Source organism: Microcebus murinus, chromosome 15 (genome assembly GCF_040939455.1).
Source record: "Microcebus murinus isolate Inina chromosome 15, M.murinus_Inina_mat1.0, whole genome shotgun sequence".
Taxonomy (NCBI): domain Eukaryota; kingdom Metazoa; phylum Chordata; class Mammalia; order Primates; family Cheirogaleidae; genus Microcebus; species Microcebus murinus.
In genome coordinates this window covers 64,360,664-64,371,810 of record NC_134118.1, presented here as the reverse complement: position 1 = coordinate 64,371,810, position 11,147 = coordinate 64,360,664, and the positions used below count along the sequence as shown (strand labels likewise).

The following is an 11,147-nucleotide window of genomic DNA, read 5'->3' as shown; positions in this document are numbered from 1 at the left end:
TGACTGCAGTGTTTGCTCTACACAAACCTCCACACGCTGAGCTGCACACCAAGGGTTTCGTAGTTTCCACAATCACATTCAGGAACAGGGGCCATCCTTCATGTTGCTCCAAGAGAAAGCCATCTGCTGAAAGGCCAGCTTGCTGCTGGCATTTTTATCGGATTTGTTCAAAGATATAGCAGCAATTTTAACAAATGGGCTTCCACTTATAGCAGAAAACTTAATCTTGTGAGATGTAGAGAACTAAGTCACTTGTGTCTTGAATCTCAATTTGCGGTGGTGAAGGGTATTTCTCAGTTGGTCAGAACTCTCACCCTTTTCTCCTCTAATCAGGTCTCTAGAGGGGGCAGTGGGAGAGACAGGTTGTCTTCGTGTTTTCTTCCCTGCAGGCTCCACTGGGAGTATAACTGATCTCCCAGCACACACAATGCACACTAATTATTTCAGGAGTGTTTGAGGGATCGCACTGGTCTGATGACTTGTTGAGAACCAGCTGTACTTTCCTTTGTTGATGGGCTGTCCACTCCCAGACTCACTTCACCTTGGACTACGGTGCTTGGCAGGCACTTTACCGTTCAACTTTCTTTCTTGGGAACTTTTTGGATCTCCTCTAAGCCCTGTGAGAGAGGTGTCTGTGTGCATGTGCATGTTAGGGGCAGAGGAGGAAGCAGTATAGTTGGTTATCAGAGGTATAAAAGACCCTGTCATTGGCTCATGCCTGTAATCCTAGCTCTCTGGGACGTCAAGGCTGGTGGATTGCTCAAGGTCAGGAGTTCAAAGCCAGCCTGAGCAAGAGCAAGACTCCATCTCTACTATAAATAGAAAGAAATTAATTGGCCAACTAATATATATAGAAAAAATTAGCCAGGCATGGTGGCGCATGCCTGTAGTCCCAGCTACTTAGGAGGCTGAGGCAGGAGGATCGCTTGAGCCCAGGAGATTGAGGTTGCTGTGAGCTAGGCTGACGCCATGACACTCACTCTAGCCTGGGCAACAAAGCGAGACTCTGTCTCAAAAAAAAAAAGAAAAAGAAAAAGAAAAAGAAAAAGACCTTGTCTTTGCTCATTTCTCCTCTACTAAAGGACAAAGACCTCAAAATCTATCCAGCAATTTATAACAGCCAACACCTCCCTCCCCTATCTTACCACCAATGCCCATAGATTTTCCTACTTATCACCTTAGTACTCCTCTCACCTTTGCTCTTTGAACCTGTCCGCCAAACCCAGATAGAAATTTGTCTATATATGGTGGAAAGACTTTTTAAAATTTATTTATTTTTTTCGGCATATTATGGGGGTACAGACTTTAAGGTTTCAATAAATGCCCTTTCCCCCATCCCCCCACAAGTCTGAGTCTCCAGGGTGACCATTCCCCGACTTTTTTTTTTTTAAATGACATTTGTCTTAACTTTGTAGCCTTTGGTCTATGCCCTGAATCTTTATATGCATAGTCGACTTTTTAAGAATAAAAAAAAAATACATTTACCTTTTCAGTCAAGCACCTACCTTTTGCAAATAAGTAGTACTCCAGCTTTCAGACTATGTTACTTTTATTATAACTTTAAGATTTTGAAATTCCAAATATCATCAAGGTAGGTAATCATAGATTCTTTTAGTTGCTATGGCCCCCTTAACGAAGAATTCATGACAGACTGTAAGATTTCTTAATCTTTCACATAGACAGATTTCTGCAATCCTTTCATCCTTCTAAATTTTAAGCAATTAACTCTGAAAAGGAGAAAAGAATAGCAAAACTAGAAGCAAAATCCCAAGGTTCAAAATTTCTTTGTGCCTCTGTTTTTATGCAGTTTCTTTTGGCATGGCAGGAAGGTGGGCAATATTGTTTTTACATAATACCCGGATTTTGATTGTTCCAGCATGTATATAAACTACATGTTTTTTTGTTATCCATTATCTGATCTTATCTAAAGTAACCTTTTTTTGCTTGATTATTCTGGTTCAAGCATTTTTATATCAAAGTCTACAAATATCTGAAAGGAAAAAAATTTAATTTCATAATTTAGCATTATCATTTAACTTATTCAAATTTATTAATCTTAGACTATACATCTACCTGGAGTTGGAAACCTAACAAGCAAGCTGGCAGTAATAGTACACTTTGTGACTGCGGAAATTGTAAAGCGGAAAAAAATGGAAGGAAAAAGAATAGCTCTAAGAGGGAGAGATTTAGCGCATACAGATAAAACAGGCACATCCACTCCGACTCTATTTGCCCAGTTGAAGTAACGTTGTTTGTTAATTTAAGGAAATACTACAGATACAGAACGTAATGGGTGCAGAGTTCTGCTGTTACTGACCAAAACCGAAAGTTAGAGGAAGCAGGTACTGCCTGGGTTGAACTAGAGACCTAAGAAACCGCAGAAACCCAACCCGACCCTGGCTGGGCAAAGACTAGCTTCAAAGACGGCACTCCACACAGCAACGTGGAACTGGATTAATCGTTTAACCTTGTTATTTTCATTATTGTTAATAGGCATCCCCACATTCTTAAAAGCTCTCTGAGACCAGGGCGGCCTCCGAATGCTTCGCTTGTCTGCATTCAAAGCGACGCGAGAGGCCGTTTGCTGACATAACCAAAACATGGAGGCCAGCTTTTGTTTACTCCGGCCCCGCTCAGACACAGGCGTCTCAGGGCAGAGACCCAGAGACCTCGCGCTGGTCGCGGCGCAAAGTCTAGCGGGACGCAGCCCTCGCGGTCTTTGCCCGCCCCGGCCCAGCAGCCTCCGCGCCCGGGCCCGCGCTTCCTCGCCTCTCCTCCCGGCGCCGCGGCGGGCCCGGAGCGCGCGTCGTCACAAAGCGCAGCCGGAACGCTCAGGCGCCCGCCAAGCTTCCGGCTTCCCCGGGCAGCCCCACTTGCGGCCCTCCCTCGCGGGGCGGGAGGCGCCCGGCGCCCCTCCCTGCCGTGCCCTCCCCTCCCCTCCCCCACGGGCTCCCTTCCGCAGCCTGACAGGGCCGCGGCGTCGCGACTCCGGCGCCGCAAAGCGTCCTGGGAGCGCCGGCTCGCGCCGGAAGGACGCGCGGGCGCGCGGCGGCGGCGAGGTTATAAAAGGGAAGAAGCCAGCGGCGGACGGAAGTGGGCGGTTCTGCTGCTCTGCGCGCTGTTGTTTGGTGTTTGTGCCTCCGGAGGGGCGTTCTCTGGAGGGCTGCCGGTGCAGGCCGCAGTGACAGGGCCGCTCGCCGCCGCGCTCCCCTCCTATCGCCCGGTGCAGCGTCTGCTCGCGGCCGCCGCGTTCTGCAGGCCCAACATGGCGCAGGAGGTGTCGGAGTTCCTGAGCCAGAACCCGCGGGCGGCCGCCTGGGTGGAGGCTCTGCGCTGCGAGGGCGAGACTGACAAACACTGGCGCCACCGCCGGGAGTTTTTGCTCCGCAACGCCGGGGACCTCGCCCCCATTGGCGGCGCTGCCTCGGCTAACACGGATGAAGCTGCTGACGCCGAGAGCGGGTCCCGCAATCGACAACTGCAGCAGCTCATCTCCTTTTCCATGGCGTGGGCAAACCACGTCTTCCTCGGGTGCCGGTGAGTAGGGAAGCGTCCCTAGCCAGGCCTCCCCGTTTGGTCTTCCGCCCTGGCCTGGGGCCCGGAGCCGTCAGCGGGGAGGGGAAATTGTGCAGCGCGGGAATCTGCAAGACCGCTGCCCTCTAAGGGTGAGAAGGGCGTCTCTGTGAGAAGCAGACATGATTAACACTTTGCCCGTACGTGCTCCCGTTGCGTGGGGGGCTGCTAATAGAGTTGTTGTCGTTAAGCTGACAACGCTCTTGAGGTTGGACGCTAGATTTAAATACTAGTAAGGAGGTGCCCAGCCTCCCAGACCCTGGAGCATTTGTTTGTGGGGTTCCAGGAAATAGTTCTTGGCGGTTGGTACACTGTCTTGATTGCAACCAGGAAATGCAGTTCCTTTGGCCTGTTTTTGCACACCACAAGTAGCTTAGAAAAAAAAACCACTTTTTTAAAGTGACTTTTCCTTCTTTTTCAGATACCCTCAAAAAGTTATGGATAAAATACTTAGTATGTCTGAAGGCATCAAAGTGACAGATGCTCCAATCCATACCACAAGAGACGAACTGGTTGCCAAGGTGAAGAAAAGAGGGATATCGAGTAGCAATGGTTAGCAGATCATAGATGTGAACATACATAGGAGTTTAGAACATAAGTTTGATATAATTAGGAATTATTGTATTACTAATTTTTTAACAAGCCAGAATTTTTATAATGTTATTAATCAAGTTGGAATGTTAAATTTAAACTGTGTTTGTGTGTTTCAGGCTCTGAATTTGATAATTTCTTTTGATTGCTTTAGATTTTGAAGTGTCCAGTGTTGCCTGATGCTGTTGATTTTTTAATATTAGAAATTAATGATCACTGTTTTAAGAAATTAATGTATTCCATGCTTTTTAAAGAAACTACTGGTTCTAAAATATTTTCACCACGTGCCTTTATTTTAATATGTATATGTCTTGTCAACTGAGACGTATGAGGTATTCTTAGTCACAAAGCTGTGTTTTTCTTCTTTTTAGAAGGGGTAGAAGAGCCATCCAAAAAACGAGCCTTAGAAGGAAAAAACAATTCGGCAGTTGAGCAAGATCATACAAAAATTTCTGCCAAGACAGACCGAGCATCAGCTCAGCAGGAGAACAGCTCTACATGTATGGGGTCGTCCACCAAATCAGAGAGCAGTGGAAACTCAACCCGGAGCTCTGGCATTTCCAGTCAGAATAGCTCTACAAGCGATGGAGACCCATCCGTTTCCAGCCAAAGCAGCAGCAGCATGTCCTCTCAGGTAACAACAGCTGGATCTGGAAAAGCTTCTGAATCAGAAGCTCCAGACAAACATGGCTCAGCATCATTTGTTTCTTCATTACTGAAGTCCAGTGTGAATAGTCACATGACCCAATCCACTGATTCCAGACAACAAAGTGGATCACCTAAAAAGAGTGCTTTGGAAGGCTCTTCAGTAGCAGCTTCTCAAAGTAGCTCAGAGATTGAGGTGCCCTTGTTGGGCTCCTCAGGAAGCTCAGAAGTAGAGTTGCCATTGTTGTCTTCTAAATCTAGTTCAGAGACAACTTCAAGTGGGTTACCTTCTAAAACTAGTTCAGAGGCAGGTGTTTCATCATCAGTTTCTAAAAACAGTTCCTCATCAGGCACATCCTTACTGACTCCCAAGAGCAGCTCCTCAACAAATACATCACTGTTATCTTCCAAGAGCACTTCCCAGGTAGCTGCATCACTATTAGCTTCCAAGAGCAGCTCCCAGACCAGTGGATCTCTGGTTTCCAAAAGCACTTCCTTAGCAAGTGTGTCCCAGTTGGCTTCTAAGAGTAGTTCTCAGACTAGCACCTCACAGTTGCCTTCTAAAAGTACTTCACAGTCAAGTGAGAGTTCTGTCAAATTCTCTTGTTGCAAGTTAACCAATGAAGATGTGAAACAGAAGCAACCTTTCTTCAATAGACTGTATAAAACGGTGGCATGGAAGTTGGTAGCTGTTGGTGGCTTTAGTCCCAATGTGAATCATGGAGAGCTGCTAAATGCAGCCATCGAGGCTCTGAAAGCAACACTGGATGTGTTTTTTGTCCCACTAAAAGAACTGGCAGATCTGCCTCAAAATAAGAGCTCTCAAGAAAGTATTGTTTGTGAATTGAGGTGCAAGTCTGTGTATTTGGGCACTGGCTGTGGAAAAAGCAAAGAAAATGCAAAAGCAGTTGCGTCAAGAGAAGCATTAAAATTATTTCTCAAGAAAAAGGTGGTGGTAAAAATATGTAAAAGGAAATACAGAGGCACTGAAATAGAAGATCTAGTTCTCCTTGATGAAGAATCAAGGCCTGTAAACTTACCTCCAGCATTAAAACATCCTCAAGAGTTACTATAATATGTCCAAAATATCACTGCTTACAGTGTCTGGCATTTGAAGAGAAAAACTGGCTTACTTTTGTACAGTATAAAACACAGGCTTTCACAAATTTTGTATTGCATTTTTCCAGTTTTGCAGAAAATTTACATTCTGGTTCTCTTCACAGTAGAAATTGTAAATAATTTATGAATGACAGTATACATTAAAAGGTGTGCATTAACAGCATACCAGTATGCTGTTTTATTTGCTGAAGAAAATACTGTCTTCTATTTTTAATGATACATTAGGTACGATGTGTAGTCCTGTAGAGTCTTAAAATTTTTGTACTACTTTCAATTTGGTGAAAATGTATTAAGTTGTCTACCATACTTTTTTTCCTAGCTGAGTAAAACCACATCAAAGAAAAGGGACCACAGTATTTGAATGTCTGAAAGTCTGTGAAGCCTAAGGTTTTAAAAATGTTGCCCATAATGTTGAACATGTCTGTTAAAAAATAAAAGAAAAAATAGTTGCCTCAGACTATTTTTATGAGAAGTTGTAAGCATTTTTTAGATATAAAGCAAGTATAAAGTACGTAATTGTTATTTTATTCTGAAGTTGTTAAAAATTCACCATGATTTTGACCGCTGCAGATTCTTTAAGTGGGTTAATTTATGTTTTCGGTGGAATACAATTTACACTTTTTCTTAAAGGATATAAATGTGGGTTTCTATACTAAGCATATTTTGTGACTACTATTAACAGATTGATTTGTTTAGATATTAAATGCTTTAAGCTATTTTACCTTTTCAAGAAGTTGTGTTTTTCTTCCCTCCTAAGTCAGAACCAATACCTGCAAAAGGCTTCCCACTACTTGTCATTGTCAATTACAACCAGGTAATTTTTTTTTTTTTTCTATTTTTTTTAAGTTTCCCACAGTGCTAACCAGGTAATTTTTCATAGTGATAATACAAGTTTTTATGGGTAGGCAAGTTACAATTTTCAAATCTAGAACTTGATGGTTTTTGTATTTACAAATCTCATGGAGTACTACTGGGAAGAATAGACAGCCACATTCAACTCTTTAATGAGCCTGTTCAATTGAATTGCATTTGTTAGAGATGGAATTTTGTTTCTGTGTCTTAGGTGACTCTATTTCTCTATTGCGATATATTCTGTGTATTTTTCTTCAAACTGGCCCAGGATGATTTGTTACCTTTGTGGCCTTCTGGCTTTTTAGATGCTATTTTTAGATGCTGCACATTGAGCACTAATAGTGATAATGTACAGAGAAAAGAAATGGCCTCTTACAGGCCAGGTATATTGGGATAAGAAAATTGAACATAAGTAGCACAACTTAAGCATGTGGAAATTACTCCTGTTCTGTATTCTAGGAATAATGGACAAAGATACTTTAGCTTCTTATGCTTGAATGATCAAGGATGTTTTTATTTTACTAGACAACCTTTCAAAATGATTGCTTTCTGAGGATGTTTAATTGGACACCAAAGCTAAAATCCATATACTGTGACCAGGTCGCCTTTATTGTGGAAAGCAATAACATGAATATATTGTGAAAGTCCTTTTAATTCACTTTCCTCAGTCTTGGAGAAAGTGTATTTTGTGGGACAATGATTATCAGAAAAGCCAAAAATTAACAAAAAATAAATAAATTTCTGTAATGGATCTAATTAATTAGGTGGTTTGGTAATTTCCTAAATTGGCTTGTTTCAAGTTAATAGGTTATTGTAAATATTTTGCAGTAAACTTTCAATGTGGAGGAAGCTGCTTGGTATAAAAAATGTTTCATTTATAAACATACAAAATTTATAAAACATATAAATTTATAAAATATACAAAATATATAAAACATACAAAATTTATTAAATTAATCAAATTTAATGAATAAAAATGCATTTTTAAAGTAATTCCTGAAGATAGTATAGTGCAGAAGAAAACATAAGCTTTGGAATCCATTACTCTTGAGAATAGGATCTCGTCTCTGCATCTTACTAAACACGTAACCTCTGGGAATTAAACCTCCTAACCTTATTTCCTCTGTAAGATAGGACTAATAGCTGCCTCAGTGAGCTATGATGATTAAATAAGATGATACACTTAAAGTCTGCAGCACAGTACAAGTATACTGTAGTTTATATACTTTATATACTTATTTCCTTGAAATCTTATGAGTAGCTATTCTCATTTGGCCTGTTTTTTCAGATGAAGAAACTGAAATACAGGGAGGCCAAGGCGGGCAGATTGCTCTAGGCCAGGAGTTCAAAACCAGCCTGAGCAGGAGCAAGGCCCCATCTCTACTATAAATAGAAATTAATTGGCCAACTAATATATATAGAAAAAATTAGCCGGGCATGGTGGCGCATGCCTTGTAGTCCCAGCTTGAAACACAAAGTAATTTGGTCAAAGCATTCAAGTTCATAAGTATATTGTATTGCTTTATTATCGTCTCACCTCTGTATATGCTAGCACTTATGAAAATTACCCTCAGAATATGATACTCTACCACTTTTATTAAGTGACCATAACATCTTTCTTTTTTCTTTTTTTTTTTTTTTACTGCATAACATCTTTCTAAAGCCTCCTTGAAATGAGTCACCTAAGAAGCTCTTTTGTTGATTATTAATGCTTCTACATGAGGCTTGCATTGCATCTCAAATATTCTCAACCAATGAATCATCCCATGTGGGTACAGTTGAAGTTTGTAAAAAAAAAAAAAAGGAAACTGTTCAAATATGATCAAAATAATCACTGGAAAATATTTTCTAGACATTCTACTTGTAGAATTCAAAGGGACAAGTAACAGAGGCAATGATACAATGATGTAATGAACCATTGAGACATGATATTAATATATCTTATGAATCCTCATTACTCTTTACTATTTGCATATCATTAAATAATTTTCTATACTAGCTAAGGAAAAATGATTCTCATGAAATAATGAGTCCCAGGGTGTCTAGTGTATCTTACCTGTGTGCACTGATTTAGGGTCATACACTTAATGAGGGTGTTTATCACATATGCTCAACAACTTGCAGTTTGGAAACCAATATGGGAAAGAAGTATGTGTGCCTTTCTGTCCACCTTTCTCATTTCAAAATAATATTAAATGCAATTAAGATGAGAACATAGGGCCGGGCGCTGTGGCTCACGCCTGTAATCCTAGCTCTTGGGAGGCCGAGGCGGGCGGATTGCTCAAGGTCAGGAGTTCAAAACCAGCCTGAGCAAGAGCGAGACCCCGTCTCTACTATAAATAGAAAGAAATTAATTGGCCAACTGATATATATATAAAAAATTAGCCGGGCATGGTGGCGCATGCCTGTAGTCCCAGCTACCCGGGAGGCTGAGGCAGAAGGATCACTCGAGCCCAGGAGTTTGAGGTTGCTGTGAGCTAGGCTGACGCCACGGCACTCACTCTAGCCTGGGCAACAAAGCGAGACTCTGTCTCAAAAAAAAAAAAAAAGATGAGAACATAGCTGGTCTTTAAAAAATAAAAAAAAAGAAAAAAATAAAATAAAAAATAAATGCAATTAAGAGAAATATATTCTCACCAAGATTTATTGTTAAATAAATAAAAAAAAAGAGAGAAATATAGATAAAATAAGATTACTATTTTGAAAATACTTGTTCCTTTCCCCTGTAATTCACATGCCTGAGTCTTTCTGCCAGGATGGCTCTCAGAGGGATGAAGAACAAGAGAAGATGAGTTTGGGAGAGCAAGGAAGTAAAAACCCACCCATTCCAGCCCTGGTAAATTTTGAGGGGGAGAGAAGAAAAGAAGGATTTTGAGAAGGAGAAGATTAACCACTTTGGGACCGCACTCACCGTCCGAGAAACCTCGCCCACAGCCGGCACTCACAGTCCGCAGGATAGTTTGTGCTGTGCATTGACGGACGAGTCCGTTTTGCTCTTGTGTGATGAGGAAAGCTTTAAAGCACTGAAAGCTTGTTTTACTTTACAGGCAGCTTTGCTTGTAATGTAAATCAGAATAGGTAACATATACATATATATTTTCATTACGTTATTTTTAAATGTTCACAATTTTATTTTGATAAATGAAAAATTAGGAAAGTCATATCGCAGCTGCCGGCTAAAGTCGCTGTGCGCGTTCATCTGTGGCTGCCGACTATAGTCGACACTGGTACCGAAGTGGTTAAAGCAGCGGGCATTTGAGCCATGTGGGTCCTGACCTCTACTGTGTAGCGTGGATATCACCTGTGTCAATATTTTGGCGGTGGGAGTAATGACAGTTTTCATCCAGTGAGCCTTGCTTCTTTTAAACCCTACCTATATAATCAGAGAATTCATCATTCCTTGGGAGGGTCCAAGAGAGCAAAGCAAGGGAGAGCTTGAGTAAGAAATACTGAAGGTCTCGGGACCTTAAACCCAGAGCCACCGAGCTGTCCACACCAGGGGAGCCATTCGCATCCAACATAATGGACACCATTTAATACAAAGCTTTGTGCCCCTTGGAGTTGTAGAACAAGGCGGCCCTCTAGGGAATCCCTGAGATTGCTGCCTAAGCAACCTTATTAGAAAAATCTTACTGTGAAAAGGAACTTGATTAAAGCACATACTCCAAGTGTAAAAAAAAAAAAAAAAAGGATAGAAGATTAATAAAAAGATTATAAAAATTAAAAAAAAAAGAAAAGGAACTTGAAATAAATAATGTTAATGGTTCTATGAAACATGGATAGCATGTAAATTCTAACAACCTGTTTTATTTATGCTCGGTCACGAATGACTCCGCCCAACACATTGTTCTACAGGAGGAATTATTTCAAGGCAATAGCCTAAAATCAAGTCATTTGCAGCAAAGTAAGGCTGCTTGGGTTACGTTATAAATTTTTTTTCCTGTTCACAAACTTCAGGGGAAATTCAGGAACTAGGCAGAGGAAGAATTATGTCAGTTCAGGCATGGAACAAAACTGAGCATCTGCTTTGTGTTCTCTCCTGCAGATAGATAATGTCTAATGTCCCTTCATTTATCACATCAAGTTTGCTTCTAAACATTCGGTGTAAACACACCATCTCTTGCTCAGGTTCCTTTTCCTCTTTTTTTTTTTTTTTTTTTTTTTGTCCCATTATTTTTCTTGGTGGTTACCTTTTGCTGGTGTGAGCTAACATAAAGGAATAAAGATTTTAAGATTTGCACTTTCTGAACCCGGGGAAGACAGTTATTTTAGAAACTATTGAAGATAATGCTACAAAAGTCAGACACCCCATCGACTTTAGTGCGATGTTGATTCTGAGCGAATAGTGAAAGAATATTGCTCACCCA

The 11,147-nt window shown here is 41.2% G+C and overlaps 1 protein-coding gene across 3 annotated transcripts; it reads left to right on the top strand.

The window, feature by feature from the left end:
* The first annotated feature begins 2,884 nt into the window (after positions 1–2,884).
* On the top strand, positions 2,885–6,388 carry CDKN2AIP (CDKN2A interacting protein). 3 transcript variants are annotated; one of them, XM_020280235.2, is made up of 4 exons: positions 2,885–3,537; positions 3,995–4,125; positions 4,536–4,798; positions 6,248–6,388. In XM_020280235.2, exons 1-4 carry the CDS (start codon positions 3,266–3,268, stop codon positions 6,287–6,289), a joined length of 708 nt encoding a protein of 235 aa, XP_020135824.2. In that variant the 5' UTR covers positions 2,885–3,265; the 3' UTR covers positions 6,290–6,388. The 3 variants fall into 3 exon arrangements, with proteins under 3 accessions (XP_020135824.2, XP_012640444.2, XP_020135825.1); XM_012784990.3 differs by having other exon boundaries at positions 2,890–3,537; positions 4,536–6,388; XM_020280236.2 differs by lacking the exon at positions 6,248–6,388 and having other exon boundaries at positions 2,890–3,537; positions 3,995–4,094; positions 4,536–4,668.
* Positions 6,389–11,147: the final 4,759 nt, after the last annotated feature.